Raw genomic sequence first — 17,761 nt, forward strand, 5'->3', positions numbered from 1 at the left:
CTCAGACACTATGAGCACTTAATATTCTAAAATGTTTTTATATATATATATATATATATATATATATATATATATATATATATATATATATATATATATATATATATATATATATATATATACATTTTCAGTTTTAATAATGTTGTTATGTGCTTTTGTCATTTTTGGGGGTGGCTATTTTTAATACTTTTAATAAAAACAGGTTTAAGAATGTATAACATTACATTTATAGATAATCCTGATAATCTCCTTTTGTTTCCTAGAACCAGGCCCCTGGCTCCTCCCCTCGCTCCTCCCCCAGCCACACCATCAACACATCCATCCAATCAGTGTCCGGCAATACCACGCCCATCCCCATGCCCGTCCAATCAACATCCGGCAATACCACGCCCAGCCAGACACCTCAGGACTCGCTCATGGGTTTGGGAGGAGAGGTGCAGCAGGCCTTCGCTCAGGGTAGCAGACACTTTCATTCATTCACCTGGGCTGACAAAATAAAACAACCTGATACTGCATTTTGACAATACAGGAATATCTTAGATTGCACCTGGTGACTCATTTTATTTTTTTAATACCTTTTATATTATTATAAATAATAAAGTAGCAGTTAAATATTAATATTTATGTAATTGAATATAATACACATGGTCAAAAATCATAAAAAAAATTAAAAATAATTGTAATGTTATTGGTTACCAAAGCAGCAAATACAGCACAAACATTAATATTGTAAAATATTATTACAATAACTGTTTTCTATTGTAATAAATTTTAAAATATGATTGATTTCTGTAATTAAAGCTGAATATTCAGCATCATTACTCCAGTCTTCAGTGTCACATGATCCTTCAGAAGTCATTCTAATATGCTGATTTATTGCTCAAGAAACATTCATTATTATCAATGTTGAAAACACATTAAGTGTTATTATTAAATAATATAAAATAATTTGGTTTCTTTTTTAAAGGCTCCAGAAGGAACTTAAGAAATGATCTCCTGGTAGCTGCAGACTCCATAACCAACACAATGTCTTCACTGGTGAAAGAACTTAACTCAGGTAACATTGAATTTTATGCCCTTGTTTAATTATAATTCTAGAATAAGTCATACATTGATGTTCACACTTTGCCTTCGATGATGTTTAGAGGTGGGGAGTGAAACGGACAGCATCTCTGACCTCACGTTCCCAACATCAGACGTTGTTCACGCCAGGAGTGCTTCAAGATCAGGGTAACACAAACTGGACTAAATCATCTGCTGACTGGCGGATCACGTGCTGTCCAGATGTTTACAGTGGTTCTGGTCTCATAGGGCGGCAGGTGCGCTGGAGTCTGGGGATTTCTATGGACATGATCTAGAAAAGCAGCTGAACAGAGAGCTGAAGATGGAGGAACGTCTCAGACACACGCAGGAACAGGACAAGAACGTCCTGGTGAGAGGCCTAGAGCTTTTTATAGAGCATTTCAAAGCAAAAACAATAATGCAGCAGTAAGATCAGCTTCTGTCCAAATTAATATACGTACCAGAGCAGTTTGAATCTCAGAGAGTTTTGCATGTGATACGTTGGAATATGCAAATTATCAAACATGGCGAATTACTGAACCAACCATTATTAGTCATCATTTTACTTCTATTCCTATTTATAATCTTGGCAGTATTATGCTCCTAAAAATTAACAAAATTAGACAGCATCATAATTCAATGGGAATACTGAAAAAAAAAGTTTTGCTTTCCCAAAAATATGAAGCAGCACAACTGTTTTTAACACTGATAATAATCAGAAATTTTTCTTGAGCAGCAAATCAGCATATGAGAATGATTTGTGAATGATTGTGTGACACTGAAGACTGTAGGAATGATGCTGACAATTAAGCACCACATCACAAGCATAAATTATATTTCCAAATATATTGCAATATTAAACATTTTAATGATATTTCCCACTATTATTGTTTTTATTAAATAAACATAGCCTTGGTGAACATTTTTAATGCATCAAAAAAATAAATAAAAAAAAATTCAGAATTAATTGTTAATTAAATTAAATTAAATTAAATTATTCCATTCAATTAAATATGCATGTAATAAGTGGTTTATATTTAAGACAAAACTCCCCCAAAAGATAAATAATATCTCTTACGTTTCTGTATTCACATCCATATTGTCATCTAACCCAAAGCCATTTTTAAGCAGCAAACTTTGGATGAATCTTCTGGAAAATGTGTGTCACGAGTGTGCTTCATCATATATCAAATTTTGATTCCTTTTTAACTGCTATAGAAATGAGAAGAAATAGAAATGAAATACCCATTAAACCAAATGAATATTTCATTGTAATGAACATATCCCCCCAGGCTGCTTCCAGGCACCTGTTTTTGAGTGCCATGATGATTTTAACCGTGCATCTGTACAAATAATGTCACGGGTGCTGCATGCAACATGCCACAACTATTACCTCAAAAGACTTGCTCCTTCCATGTCATCTATGGATATCAGGTCATTTTAACATGGTCAGTTTTAAACTCCTTCATTCTGTTTTTTTCAGGTGACTTTACAAGAATAGCTGTGTTTTAGTGAGCAATGGTAAGTATTTGTCAGTTGAACGGTGACTGATGCAATACAACAGTGTTTGATGCTTCAAATGAAGGTTTTCTCTGTCTCATGATCACAGCGACTCTGAAGCACTGTGCAGCCAGACCTGAGCTGGAACATACCACACTTCTGAAAACATCAACAGTACTGTGGGACACAACCCAATCTATAAATATATAGAAATATATTTTTAGACTCTGCAGGACGTTTTAAGACAATACTGTGAACGGACTTTGGAAATGACACATAATGGAACTGTCTACAACACCGCCAGTGCCATAAATCCAGTGATTATGAGATTATTTCATTTCCTTGGTGTTTATGTGTTCGGTTTGGTTTATTTCTGTGTGTATCTGTTCAAACGTGTTCTGTATTTAAATATCTGTTGGGTGAAGTGGGAGGGGGGTCTTTAATGAAGCTGCTATCTTTACAAATGGCATCTTTTATCGTGCATTAAGAGCAGAATAGCCTGACCTAATGCTCCTTTGAAACGTATAAAATAGCTGTAGCTTCAGTATCTCTTTGAGTGGAATGATTTGAGATTCTCTCATAGTGTTTGATACACAAATACACTGCCTTAGCTTATCAGATTTATTTTAATAGCGGATAGGGGTGAGTACTTGATTGCAGTTTATTATTTTTTAAAGACATTTTAATGAATACGGGTGAATCTCGTATGTCACCAGGCCACATTTAATTTTATTTAACTTTATTTTGAACAAGTTCCCAAAACTAAACATGCAGTATGTTTTGCATGAAGTGAATAAAGCCTATTTTTAGGACCATTTAAATTTCTGTCATAGTAACATTATTTTCATGACAATTAAGCACAACATTGTAATATGTATTTATTAAAATCAGCTTAAATTAAAGGTTGTAATAATAACAGATGAGCTGGATATATACATGAATATATATATATATATATATATATGTATGTATAATTACTGCAATAATTTCTAATGCATTATATATATGAATATATATTAATTATACATAAATATATAATAAATACATTATATATATATATATATATATATATATATATATATATATATATATATATATATATATATATATATATATATATAATTTATTTATTAGAAATTATTGCAATAATGATTTATAAATAATGATTTTTAAATTACAACTTAATTATTTATTCTCTTTATGCAAAATATATAGTTTTTTTTCCCCTTTGGATTTTAGAGTCTATTGCATGTGTTTTTATTTTATTTTATTTTTTTATACAGGTTTCATGAGTTTCACCCAAACCTCTGCATTCAGTGGAACATACTATTTGACTCCAAATGGGACACAGTTCATTTACCATGCTCTGTTATTAAATTTGAAACATTTTAAATGTTATGAAATAATGAAATTTTTTTAAGGCAAAAATATGTGACAGCATCTAACACTACTGAATGTGCTGTTATGTTGATCAAGAACTTACAAAATGCCTTTTGGTGGAAGATATGTTGATCTAGAACCGAATTTTCATGGTTGGACTGATTTTGTTAGTGAATATGAATTTCCTTGTAAAGACCGTCTCTAGTAGACAGGTTAAGAAAGACTGGTTTAGCTTTGACCATCTCCAGATTACGACATTGATGTGTTTATATTTTTTTCTTTCTTTGATATTCTACTGTCACACTGCAGCACTCACATTTTTCTCACTGTTTACTGTTACCAGAAAAAAAAGCAGCATTCGCACCCTGCTGCCAACCATTGCACTTTTCAGTGATTTTGCATGGTCCAAAATAAAAATACAAATATCAAGTATCATCAAGTGTCTACGTTATATTTAATGTTATTTTATCAAATCTGTGCTAGCCGTCTCTGTATTTTCCATATCTTAAGAGTTTGTTCCATGTTGGTTAAAACTAATATAATTCTAATAATTTTGCACATACTGATATTCTAATTTTGTGAACTGTCATTTGTTGATGCAATATATACAACGGCCACTAGATGTCCTTTTTGAATAATTTGATATATTTTTCCATACAACAATAAAAATCACATTAAAATTTACTTAAACGTAAATTAACCAAATTTAAATAATGAAATAAATTCCTAAAACTATTTATTAATTTGGGACGTTCTCACGGCTTTAATTATTAATAATCTGATTTTTTTTAAGTATTATTTTTCATTCATTTTTATATTTTACATTTTAGGTAACGTTTTAGTAATTCTGTGTTTTTTATTTTATTTTTTTAGCATTTTTTAAATATGTCTAAATAGCTTTTATATATTTATATTTCAGTTGTAGTTATTTAGTTCATTTATTAAGCGCACTGCATTCCCATTGGTCGAGAAATACAACATCCGTTGCTTCCCTCAGCCGTTCATCTGAACAGAGGGAGTGGCCAATGAAAAAAACAACGGCCATTCTATCTGTCAACCAATCAGCGAGAAGATTGATGGGCGTCCGCCAATCAGCGGCAGCGGGTGGATAGGCGGTGGTGCTGATGGTTCTCTGAGGCGCTGGAGGGTGGGGTGCGAACCGAGAAGCGCAGCTGGTTTGGTCGGATTAACTGTTGAGTTCACGGGTGAGTCGAGTTTATATCAGGCGCTGTCTTTAAACTATTAATGCATTTTCTTAATAGAGGGGTATGGCTTCGCTCTGGCATGATCGAGCCTATGGGAAACCCCTGATTTATGTTTAATATTGTCATTAAAATCATGCAGGCAGAGTAGCTTGTTAGCGTAGCGTCAGCTGTTCATTACATTGTAGTGCACCGTGGCACTAACCCTAACCATCACTTTTAATGTTTTATGATGGTGGTTAATAAATATATAATATTACTGACACAAATGTGTGTTGATGTTGTTTTTTCTTTTGTAATTAAGACGAAGTTGTTAATTTTCTAAGCACACTTCCTTGTTCTAAGAGAAATGCAATTGGTTTGTGAGGCTGCAAGGTGCAACTTTTACATTGATGTTACATATTTAGTCCACGTGTTTGCACGAATAAGTGAAAGGGTGACTGCAAAGCCGTATGAGAGGGGAAACAAGCCAACAAAAGACAATTGAACAGCCTGGTGCAATTAAAATGCAGTAATCTGCAACACAAACAGCTTAGTGGCCTCATGTTTTAACATGTTAGTGCTGGTGCAGAAACTTGACTTATTACAGTCTGGTCCAAAGGTGTGAGATCACCAGTTGACAATGCTTTTATTTTGCATAAATTTTTATTCAAGGCTAAAAAAAAAATGCAAATTATATTATCAGTATCAGAAATACTTAATTTCAAAGTGCATATGAATTTCAGAAATGCTTTAGGATCTGATTTGTGCTTCTTTTGCTTTAATGACCGCAGCACTTGAGCTTTTTAAGCTTTTTAACTCCATAGAACAAAAAAAAATAATAATAATTGTATTTGTGACTTTTTATCTCACTAGAATTGTGAGATGTAAACACATAATTCTGACTTTTTAAATCCCTATTCCAAGTTTATATTTTGCGATAACACATTTTCTCAGAATTCTGAGTTTAAATCTCAAAATTCAGACTTTTTAACTCTGAATTTTCTAATTGCATCTCACAATTCATCTAACAATTTAGATTTTCTTTCTCACAGTTGAAAGTCTATGTCTTGCAATTCTGAGTTTGTCACAATTTTGAATTGAAATTGCTAGAGTAGAAGCAAAATAAAAGCGTCTGTACTAAGTCACATGATTAATGTCACTAGTTTACTTTAATAGGATTAGCAAGGACGGTAGTATCGAATGTAAAATAGAAAATTTTTCGTGTTCATTTTACATATAACTTTTCAAAGTCCTAAATCCTAAAGCATCCTGCTCACAGTAATTTCAGGTTTAATGCCTGAAACTCTCTTACATCCGAGCTGTATATGATTTGTATAACACCATACATGGCTTCACGTCACTTTCACTTATATATACACATGCTTTAAATTTTATATTTGATGCAAAATAAGCGTATATTTCATGTTAGCTTATTTGTGTACATTGCATTTGCTGTAATTTAACGGCATTATTATTATATCTGTCAGGCACTGTGAAGTCACTGCCAGCCATTGGAAACTTAAAGACTAATCTTTTGTAACATTCACCGCTGGCAGTTTATTTATGACCAGATTTATGGTAGTATAGGAACATGTGTTTAATGCATATGGAACATCTCAGTTACCAACTTTTACTATCTATTTGGCGGTTTAATTATAATACTGGAGCATAAGAAAACTTGAAATAATCTCACTAATGTTTTTTTCATTTGTAATGTCATCACTTGTAAAAGTATGACATCTTCATTCTTCAGTTTGAGACTATTGCTCATGACCCAGCAGGCCATTTTGATAATTTATCTCTCTGTTTTGACTGTAAAAACCATAGATTTGATTGGTTGGAGAGACTACATTGTAAAGATGTCATACAACAAGAGCCTTATCTAAACTTTGAGTTATGTGTATATATCATAAACTAAATCACAACACTCTTTGCAATACAGTGAAGAATAATGAGCCACAGGCCTCATCACATAAAGAGCCAGATATCTTTGGTTTCTTTTTGAACTATTTCTATTTTATATCATTATTATAAGTTATATTAATTAATATATAGTCTCTTATGCTCACAAAGGCTGCATTTATTTGATAAATTCAGTAAAAAAAAGTACAATTATGAAATATAACTATAAAAAAATATTTAATACATTTTAAAATGTGGTTTATTCCTGTGATGGCAAAGCTGAATTACTCCAGTCTTCAGAAATGAAACTAATATTCTGATTTGGTGCTCCAGAAACATTTTAATAATTATTAATGTTGTTATTTATCTGTCTTGTCTTCCTAAAGACAATAATAATAGTAAAAATGCTATGCATTGTCGCATGCATTTGCAGAGATTTAGTAGTGCTGAAAGAGCAGATTCGTTTATATATAAATATATAATAACGGCGAACACACTACACTTTATATTTATATACACATACACTTTATTTATCTAACACACATACTTAGTATACACTTAAATTTTGCACACAATATATATGTACATACATAACTTCATTTTGTAATATACCTGCCTACAAGTGTCATTTGTATATTGTCATTCACTATCTACTTATTTGTATTTTTTATTCTTTTATTATGTGTTTTATGTTCTGTCGCTGTCATTCTGTTGTACTGCGGAGCTTCTGTCACGAAAACAAATTCCTCGTATGTGTAAAACATACCTGGCAATAAAGCTCATTCTGATTCTGATTCTGATTCTGATATGTAGCTGTGGAGGTAAAGTTTATTCATAAACTGGAATGCCTTTGTCAACCCATAACATGTTTATTAATCTTTATTACACAATTTTACCCATGCATGAGACGTTTACTAGTGTGTGAGGGGATGCACATAAAAAAAAAATAGAAAAACATATTTTGGGGCAGAGATACAGAACTACGCAACTACTTTCATTAGGAAGACAAACCTAGGAACTTTTCCCTGGGTCTAATGAGGATGAAAGACCACAACGTTGTATTACTATAAAATACATCATATATATATATTTATATTTAGGAAGAGGTAAAGTTCCTCTGGCTCAAATCTGAAGCACCCCTCCCAAAGTCACGTGACTGTAGTTCCGTGACTCGCCTGTGAGGGCGCTGTTGAGTACACACATTCGTATATTTATACACACACACTTACACTCACACTCTTACAAACGGGATTTTTACTAAGAACAAACAAGCAGGCGGCAGGGAATAACCCCGACGTCCCTTTCCTCGTCCGAACGAGTATTTCACAGAGCCAAATGCCCGGTCCGATGCAAGCTCTGTCCCCCAATGGAGAGAACAACAACGACATCATTCCGGACAGCAACGGCACCAACATCATTCCCTACAGAAAGAACACAGTGCGCGGAGAGCGCGCCTACAGGTACACCACTGCCATTACCACCCACCGGCCGCTTTACAAAGAAAACCACCGCGTAAACCGACCTACAGTCATTGCATTTAGCCGAAAATATCAAGATTGTACGTTTTAATCCATGCTTTCCCAATGCACTCGCTCTGGGAACCCACACTATGGCTGCGTTCTGTCTAACGGTGGGGCTTTTCCTGAGCCAGCTATGGCGTTTCCCCGATGATGCAGTCATAAAAAAGCATGCTAAACGCTGTTTAGTAAATGCGTTCATGCTTTTGAGCTTTTTCTCAGGCGTTATGCATATGATTTGAGATGGATGTATGTTGGGATGTGCGCTGACAGGCTGCTTTCCAAGGTTTTGACAGTACATGGCCTGTATGTTCACCAAGCAGTCAGCCATTGCGTAATGTAATTCATTTCATCCTATCCCCCAAATCAGTTCAGGTCTTCTGTTAAGGCGTGCATGTCGTTCTTAATACTGGGTAATAATCTCGTGCATGGGTAGAAATATGATTGCATGTGTTTTACAGGTCTACAAACATGTTTTGGGTTGATTGCTTTTGTTGACACTGATTTTTTTTCTCCCTCCCCCTTCATTCCAACATCTCACTAAACTCTTTATCTTTCCTGCTAAATTTAGATGAATCTGCTCTTTAAGCTCAACATCACTAATGTCTGGAAATGCATTTATTAAAGTCATGAGAAATTAATAGGCAGGTCCATTTGTCCTGGAGTGGTTTTAAAGAAATCTTAGTAAGAGATGTGGGTTTTCTTGAGGGATTCGCTTCATTATTCATATGATGGTGCACTGGGAAATCAAGGAGAATGGGATTGATCTGGTGGATCTTTCTCTTGGCAGTGATCTGAAACTAGCTTCAGTTAAGTGAATTAGGTTAGTTTATTATGTGTAAGTTAAGATGATCTTTGATATGTCCATAGTATTTTAATAGCAGTCATAGCATGAAAATAATTATCACCGTGTATCATGTCAGCTAGTATCCACCCAATCAAACTGTGTTTTGTGCCAAACTGAGATGTTTCAAATTTATCCACACATCAACAGCTTTTCAAGGACAAACCTCAATTCCTAAACAAAGTCTTTTTTGTCCGAAGCAAATGTATAGACAGTCTTGTTTGACATCAAACGCTGTTCAGTTATGGAAAATGAATATGTTTGTACATACATTTACAAAGTACTTCACATATTTATTTATTTATATGACAAACTTTTTTCCTTTAGATGTTTTTCTTTGTTTAGTTTGAGTAAAAAAAAAAACTAGGATGAACTTTCAGTGAACTGTATGAGAACAAACAAAGCTCAAAAGCTTCTTTTTAACATTGTGGAGCGTTCTGTATATCTTGCTGTTTACTTGGTGATTACTGAGTTGACGTTAGGATCATGTTTCACAGTGTTTACGGGCAAAATGTGCAACGCCAGTTAGCAGGAAACGGTCACAGCTCTTAAAGATCTCAAGATGTAAACGAGTTTCTTCATGAGAGCAGACTTGACTACATCACTTGCTCACCAGTGAATGGGTGCCGTCTAGGGATGCACCAAAATTTCAGTAGCCGAAAAACGAAGTAGTGTTCCACGCGTTTGGTTCCTCTGGCCGTCGTCCCTGTGTGGATATTTCTCTCTATGAATGTGTGTTCAGTTGTGTTGCTCATGGCGAACGCTCCACTCGTGTACTGTGCATGATTAATACTATAGTAGTATCCTAAGTAGTAAATTTGTTCCTGTTTGCAATAGCACTACTGTGCTTTTCTAATTTCGGTGCGTCCCTAGTGCTGTCAGAATGAGAAACAGCTGATAAAAACGTCACAGTAATCCACACCAGTCCGTCAGAAAAAGTCTTGTGAAGCGAAAAGAGCTGAATGTTTGTAAGACACAAATCTATCTAAAATACATTTTGAACTTTAAACCATTGCTTCTCTGAAAAAAAAAAAAAAAGTTCAAACAGTTCCACCTTTGGAAAAAGGAAGTGGAAATCCCCTGTTGTCCTCTCACATCATTGTTGTCGCTTGTAAACAGTGCTTGATCAGTGCATATTTCTCTCCTGATTCAGACCAGATGACTTTTTCACCAGAAATATGGATAGAGGACTTGAGCAACGGTTAGAAGTTAAAAACATCTTATGATGGATCTGTTTCTCACAAACACACAGCTTTTCTCTTCACAAGACATTAACTGATGGACTGGAGAGGTGTGGATTACTCGTAGATTATTGTGATGTTTTTATCAGCTGTTTGGACTCTCATTCTGACGGCACCCATTCGCCAAAGAGGACACAGTGCTGAGCAAGTGATGTAATGCTAAATATCTCCAAATATGATATAGAAACAAACACATCTACGTCTTAAATGGCCAGAGGGTGAGTAGATTTTTTGGGTGAACTATTCCTTTATGAATTCTCAATAATAGATGCCGTCCCAGTTTAATCCATCTCAGATTTCTTAATAGTAAAACTCTGCATTGCAGTTGCACATAAAAAAAATGCATTGCAGTTGCACAATTTCATAATATTAATTACAATGTAAGAGGATGACTTTAGGCATAATGCATTCTGCTGTTATACTCTGCATGTGCATGCATTGTAAATGTCTCAGACTGACAAGATGATTCAGTGAATACCAGAGCTGATAGTGTCATCCAGACTTTGGGCTGATGTCTGAGTCTCGTCCACAGCTGGGGGATGGCGGTCAATGTTTACTCTACCTCAATCACCCAGGAGACCATGAGCAGGCATGACATCACAGCCTGGGTGAACGATCTGCTCAGTCTAAACTACACTAAAGTGGAGCAGCTGTCATCAGGTATGTGATCCTCCCAACTTAACCCACCGCTGACACTCATTAGACACAAAGACCAGTAATCCCAGAGGATTTACAGTTAGTGCTCGTCTGAGCTGCTGCAGAATGCCTGCTGACTTCATATGTTTGTGGTAAAAAATGCTGCTTTATGTAACACAGCCATGAATTGTAGCAGTCCTAAATAAGTCATCACAAAACCTTTTTGACCCAGCGTATCGTTTGTGCATCTCTTTCCAGGAGCAGCGTACTGTCAGTTCATGGACATGCTGTTTCCCGGCTGCATCAGTCTTAAGAAGGTGAAATTCCAGGCCAAGCTGGAGCACGAATACATCCACAACTTCAAACTCCTGCAGGCCTCCTTCAAGAGGATGAATGTTGATAAGGTGAGACGAACAGGAGAGCCTTAGAGATCTTGCTTTCACTATAACCGCTGGAAATCTGATTGGAAATGAAATCACCATAGAGAAAATTGCATTTTAGCCTGAAAGAAAATTTTGGATATTTGTGATGAGAAAATATATATAAAAGATATCATAACCCCAGACTGATTTAATTCTATTATTTACAAGTTTTATGAGTAGTGGTAGAAATAGAAAAAAAAAAATCAAATACTGTTTTCAATATTCTTTGTTTCATTTACAAAGAAAAATATTTTTTACTGGGCAGCTGCTATTGCTGCATTTACAACAAAATCTTAAAAAAAGATGGAAAAAACGGTTTATGTGAAAAATGCATACCGTATTTTTCGGACTATAAGTCGCACCTGAGTATAAGTTGCATCAGTCCAAAAATATGTCACGATGAGGAAAAAAACACTGGAGTTGCTCTGGACTATAAGTTGCATTTATTTAGAAACAAGAGAAAACATTACCGTCTACAGCCGCGAGAGGGCGCTCTATGTCTGCAGTGTAGACTACAGGAGCACTGAGCACAGCACAGAGCGCCCTCTGGCGGCTGGAGACGGTAATGTTTTCCCTTTGATTCATGTCAAATTAATTTTGATAAATAAGTCGCACCTGACTATAAGTCGCAGGACCAGCCAAACTATGAAAAAAAGTACGACTTATAGTCCGGAAAATACGGTAATAAATAATAATGTTAATTTGTTAAAATATACTTGCTAATATTAAATATTTATTGTTTATATTAAATGTTGCCACAAATTTTGAGCCTCGTTATTCACTCAGTGCTGTCGTTTTATAAATAATTCCATACTTTTTTCTGCTTAAAAGTGTGCACTTGAAAAACAAGGTATAACAGTGCTGTTTTATAAAGCTTGAATGGATATATAACCGATTATTTTTCTTAAAAACTATAATCAATTTCAGCCAATTTTCAACCACACACCCTCAAATCAAAACTCAGTCAGCAAACCTGACATTAACAAACCCAACTGTGCAAAATGATTGACACACAAGCCACAATTGTTTATTCTTTTTTTTTTTATATTTGCATAATTTTATTTTTTTTGTCCAGACAGTCAGATTGAGAGAGATTTCTTAGGACGCCTCTATTTGTGATATCTGACAGATGGAGACTTTTTATGCATGCAATAAAAAAAACAAATCACACTTTAAATAATCATTTATGTCAATTAATGCTGGGATTCACAAACCTTTTTTGGTTTACTTGAGACTTTAAATGAATATTTCAATAATTTAATAACACATTCTTTATATTTTTATGAGTTTGCAGTTAATAAAATTATATATATATTTAATTATTTTCTTTTTTTATAATTTATTTTAATTTTACATTTTTATGGTTTAATTATTAGCACAAATCAGGTGTTTGTGGGACCCCACTTTTTTGTGAACGCCTAATTTAACATACATCTGTATTTGTTATGAAAAATCTGTAATGTTTTTTTTTTTTTCACATTTATACTCATCTCTTAGATCATCCCTGTAGAGAAGCTCGTCAAGGGACGGTTTCAAGACAACCTGGACTTCATTCAGTGGTTTAAGAAGTTCTTTGATGCCAACTACGACGGGAAGGAGTACGACCCGGTGCAGGCCAGACAGGGTCAGGACGCCATTCCCCCTCCAGATCCCGGCGAGCAGATCTTCAACCTGCCAAAGAAATCCCAGCATGCCGTCAGCTCTCCCACCGCAGGTCTGTTCGGGCTGCTTGTGACATCATTTATTAATAATCATCATTAATCAACTGGCATCTAGCATCTACTAAATTGCATCATGCGTCTGTTAACTTGTGTGCAGGAGCTACTAGATCCACCAGTTCAACCCCTAAATCCTCCACCTCCACCTCCTCCACCATCACCTCCACCTCCAGACCCTCCTCTGCCAAAAAGATCCCAGTGATGTCAGCGACACCCGCTAAAGGAGAGAAGGAGCTGGAAGCCCAAGTAACACAACTAAATGAACAGGTGGACATCCCTAACACTATTAACACAGTTAAAATCCTGAAATAAAGCAATTGAGAACATAATGGTCAGAAAAGATGAGTGAGACCTCCTTGAGATATGATGAGATTTTTGCAGATCATTTTTAAAGACAAGGGTTTCTGTGGGTCTTAAAAAGTTTTAATTTGCCCTCACACAAATGAAGGCCTTAAAAGGTCTTAAATTGGAGCAGAAAGTCTTAAATTCATAAAGTTATGGCATGAATACATATATATATATATATATATATATATATATATATATATATATATATATATATATATATATATATATATAAACTTGTTTTCCCTTTGAAATAACTTGATTTGATCAGATATTTGTCCTATTTGTCCATAAATTCACTTCATTTTGATGAATTTCACAGAAAACAAGGGAAAGATATTAGTATTGTAATTTTATGGTTATAATCAAATTTATTAATATTGTTTATTGATTTTCACATTGGCCAAATAGTGCAGTCTTACAAACAAGCATAATAAAAAATATTGCATTTAGATTTCTAATCACAGGCATCTTCCTAAATGTCATCATAGGCATCATCCTAGGCATTCTTATGACATCATAGCATAGCATTCTGGATGCTCTTATGAAAGCATGGACTGTGAACAGATGTTTAACGTGTAGAAATAATATTTGGAAACCTAGTGTGAGCTGTCTTCTGACTGTGATTATCTGTTTGCCGAGACAGACAGCATTTTTGAGCATCATCGGCTGTTAATCCAGACCGCATGCTAGCTATCAAGACCTGGTTTCCTAGCATGATATCAAGTGCTGTCTGCTTAGACCGCATCAAACTTTTCTTTTTTTCCCCCATTTCGGCTGTTGACCTAGACAGCACTTTTGGGCTCCTTGTGTGCTGCCTTGTTAGACATTATGTTTGAGAATTATAGCTATTTTATTTAATAAGAGCCATGCATTGTTAATTGTGCACAAAAACCAAAGAAAGGACTTGTAATTTTTTTGGATAATAAACATCAAATAATGCGTCAGGAAATCTAAACATTCAATGAAGAGTTTTGTCTTCTAAAGCAATAACCGTCTTTTACTGTCAGTGTTTTCAGCCGTCCATTGACTGTGTTTTATGGCACTGGTAACTCTTGTGTCTCTCCTCTGCTGCAGCTCAATACATTAAAGCTCGCTCTCGAAGGAGTGGAGAAGGAGCGGGATTTCTACTTCGGGAAGCTGAGAGAGGTGGAGCTGCTGTGTCAGGACCAGGGCCAGGACAACGGGCCCTTCGTGGAGAGACTCATGGAGGTGCTGTACTCTGCAGACGAACAGGTTAGTGCTTCAGTTCAGTCTTCACCTCATCTATCCATCCATCCATCCATCCATTGCTTTTAATTAAAACATCACATTTATTATTATTTATTTGTATATATGTGACCCTGGAGCACAAAAGCAGGGTATATTTGCAGCAATAGTCAAAAAAAAATTGTATGGGTCAAATTTATAGATTTTTCTTTTATGCCCAAAATCATTGGGATATTAAGTAAAGATCATGTTCCATGAAGATGTTTTGTAAATTTCCTGCCATAAATATATCAAAACTTAATTTTTGATCAGTTTTATGCATTGCTAAGAATTCATCTGAACAACTTTAAAGGTGATTTTTCTCAATATTTAGATTTTTTTTGCATCCTCAGATTCCAGATTTTCAAATAGTTGCATCTCAGCTAAATACTGTCTGATCAGGAACAAGAACATCACTGGAAAGATGATTTATTCAGATTTCAGAAGAAGTAAAAATCTCAATTTTGAAAAATTTACACTTAAGCCTGGTTTTGTGGTCCAGGGTCACAGATATTACATGTTCTGCTCTTTCTTTTGTAATAAAATATGAACACATTCACAAATAATGATAATAATAATAATTTTTTATAATAATTTATTTTTTCTTTCAATACATCAAACCTATTTAAATTAATGTTTTACATAGTTATTTAACAAAACATCATGCCATATAATATTAGTATTATTAATGTTGTTTTTCTTTTTCTTTATTATTTTCTTTTTTTGTTTGAGTAAAAAAAAGACCTTTTTTATTGTTTATTTTTCATATTCATATTCTACACTAACATTTCGGTTTCCCCTCGAAAGTCCACTTATTATGTTGGTCAAGGCCAAAAAAAATGTCATTATTTAAAAAAAATATTTTTCTCCCTCTATATTGCACGGACTATTCTTCTATAAATGACCTGTTGTTTTAACTAATTTTGTACTACTACTCTAGTTCAAACTGTCCTTCAGTACTGAATAGATATACGTATGAACGTTCTTAAATAGTTGTGACAAAACTATCCTGTTTTTGATCGTTTCTTGAGCTATAACCCTACAGATAAAGTGCTTCTGTCTCATACACAGTGCAGTTTTTCACGTTTCGTGATTAATGTTTTCTAATATAACAAGATCTTCAGAAATAACAAATGACCGTGTGTGTGCAGGAGGCAGGAGGAGAGGAGCATGAGGCTCCGGCTCAGGAGGAGGACGTCCCTGACGACACACAGGACGAATACTGAACAGCTGTCAATCAAACAGACACCTGAACATACATGCACTCAGTCAGAAAACTGCTCTTGGGTTCATTTCCTCAAACTCACGGCGGTTTATTTCTCATTTGGTTTATTGACAAATTGGCCAAATATGTCTCTTTTTTTTTGTCATTTCGAAGCCCTGTTTAATTGCATCATGACTATTATGAACATGTCATCTGACAGCAGCTTAAATGGTGAATCTTGTCCGTGTGAAGCCTGTGATAACCACCGCACATCAATTCCATTCGATTTTTACTTTAACTGCTATTTTACATCTCAAAGCTGTTAGATGCGTCGTATCAAACCATTACATTTTACAATATTACAATAAGAGTAGCTCAGAGAGCTACCAATACATTTTATCTCCTGGTAGATTCCTCAAGAAGACTAACCATTGGTTACCACAGTAAATTTTGCATTATAACCTAATGCACACTGCTAATATAAAGCAATGTGAGTCATTTGGAAACAACGCTCAATTTTTCCTCAATGTTAGATTAAAAACACATATTTTTTATGAAATTTTGTTTTTTGGCTAAATGTGTCTGCGCTTCACCGAAGTGAAAGCCAATCACAATGTTTGGTAGGAAGTATTTTATTTGAACCGTGCAATCCGTATTTTGCGTCTAAACATGTTTTACTTTATAAGTACAGTAAAGACAATGCATATTGAAGATTTTTGTTAACTGTTGTTCTAAAGCACAGGTCTTCTGAACAGAAAACCGCATTCTCGTGATCTCCCAATATTCTCCACAGGTCAATGGTCTTATGTCATTTATTATTGTGTACAATGAAAAGGAATGTAAACAAATGTACTGTTAATAATTATAAATAGACAATGTGTTTCTTTTTATTTCCCTCACCGTATCTCCCCTTATGCATTCCCCAAATGTGTTGCATGTTTGCATTTTATTTGTGAATAACTTGACCTGCTTTTTACATATTTAATAAAAAAAGAAAATTGAAAAAAAAAAAATGTTAAATGTTTTTTGTATGTTTAACTTGCTGTTTAGAATCTTTGGAGATATGATAGGCTTGCCCTAATAAAACCCTTTCGCTTTCAAAAATAATACATCATTTGTTTTTATTATGAGTAAGATTTAGGATAGAATTAATATTTGTGTCCAATATAGTAGACGTGTTTTGTTTAATATCTCATCTTTTAATATCTTTTAAATGTCTCATGAGACACCGAAGACTTTTCTGTGCCAAATGTTTGATGCTTGTCATTAATAAAAAAATAAATAAAAATACAATTGAAACAAGTTCAACGTGCTTTATGGAGAAGTTTAGGGTTTGGACAAGATTTTTCTTTGAATTGCTTTTAAAAATATTTGGCCAGTCACACAAATTAGCAGATTTTATGGAAAAGGAACAGGTTTGTTATTTTTCAGTTATCGTTAGTATTTTATTTATTCGTTTTTCATATAAATAAACATCTTCGGAGAACAACAGAGTATGATTCTCTTTGACAAAAACAGACGATTTTATTTATTTAGTAGATAAAAAAATTATCAATTG

At 34.4% G+C, this 17,761-nt stretch overlaps 2 protein-coding genes across 8 annotated transcripts in view; both read left to right on the top strand.

Moving 5' to 3' along the window:
- The window catches only part of LOC127946242 (dystrobrevin beta-like), a 19,357-nt gene extending 15,838 nt beyond the window's left edge, over nucleotides 1-3,519 (top strand). For 4 of the 6 annotated variants that reach the window (XM_052542685.1, XM_052542686.1, XM_052542689.1 and 1 more), the window contains 6 exons: nucleotides 264-456; nucleotides 968-1,057; nucleotides 1,146-1,230; nucleotides 1,312-1,432; nucleotides 2,546-2,583; nucleotides 2,672-3,518. In XM_052542685.1, the coding sequence (XP_052398645.1) occupies nucleotides 264-456; nucleotides 968-1,057; nucleotides 1,146-1,230; nucleotides 1,312-1,432; nucleotides 2,546-2,563 (507 nt within the window). In that variant the 3' untranslated portion in view covers nucleotides 2,564-2,583; nucleotides 2,672-3,518. Of the gene's footprint in view, nucleotides 1-263; nucleotides 457-967; nucleotides 1,058-1,145; nucleotides 1,231-1,311; nucleotides 1,433-2,545; nucleotides 2,584-2,671 lie in introns of all 6 variants that reach the window. The other 2 variants (XM_052542684.1, XM_052542688.1) reach the window with 1 other exon arrangement.
- Nucleotides 3,520-5,038: 1,519 nt separating this feature from the next.
- LOC127946247 (microtubule-associated protein RP/EB family member 2) lies at nucleotides 5,039-17,505 on the top strand. 2 transcript variants are annotated; one of them, XM_052542698.1, is made up of 7 exons: nucleotides 5,039-5,147; nucleotides 11,163-11,290; nucleotides 11,525-11,670; nucleotides 13,186-13,402; nucleotides 13,507-13,673; nucleotides 14,829-14,987; nucleotides 16,151-17,505. In XM_052542698.1, exons 2-7 carry the CDS (start codon nucleotides 11,170-11,172, stop codon nucleotides 16,223-16,225), a joined length of 885 nt encoding a protein of 294 aa, XP_052398658.1. In that variant the 5' UTR covers nucleotides 5,039-5,147; nucleotides 11,163-11,169; the 3' UTR covers nucleotides 16,226-17,505. The 2 variants fall into 2 exon arrangements, with proteins under 2 accessions (XP_052398658.1, XP_052398657.1); XM_052542697.1 differs by lacking the exon at nucleotides 5,039-5,147 and adding an exon at nucleotides 8,223-8,488.
- The last annotated feature ends 256 nt before the right edge of the window (nucleotides 17,506-17,761 follow it).

Source organism: Carassius gibelio, chromosome A24 (genome assembly GCF_023724105.1).
Source record: "Carassius gibelio isolate Cgi1373 ecotype wild population from Czech Republic chromosome A24, carGib1.2-hapl.c, whole genome shotgun sequence".
NCBI classification, from domain to species: Eukaryota; Metazoa; Chordata; class Actinopteri; order Cypriniformes; family Cyprinidae; genus Carassius; species Carassius gibelio.

What these genes read in the sequence shown, in the direction of transcription:
- LOC127946247 (XM_052542697.1), top strand. Translation starts at nt 8,364, where the DNA reads ATGCCCGGTCCGATGCAAGCTCTGTCCCCCAATGGAGAGAACAACAAC. An exon ending in TAACACAACTAAATGAACAG is followed by an intron (nt 13,674 to 14,828) that starts GTGGACATCCCT and finishes CCTCTGCTGCAG; the next exon opens with CTCAATACATTAAAGCTCGC. An exon ending in TGTACTCTGCAGACGAACAG is followed by an intron (nt 14,988 to 16,150) that starts GTTAGTGCTTCA and finishes GTGTGTGTGCAG; the next exon opens with GAGGCAGGAGGAGAGGAGCA.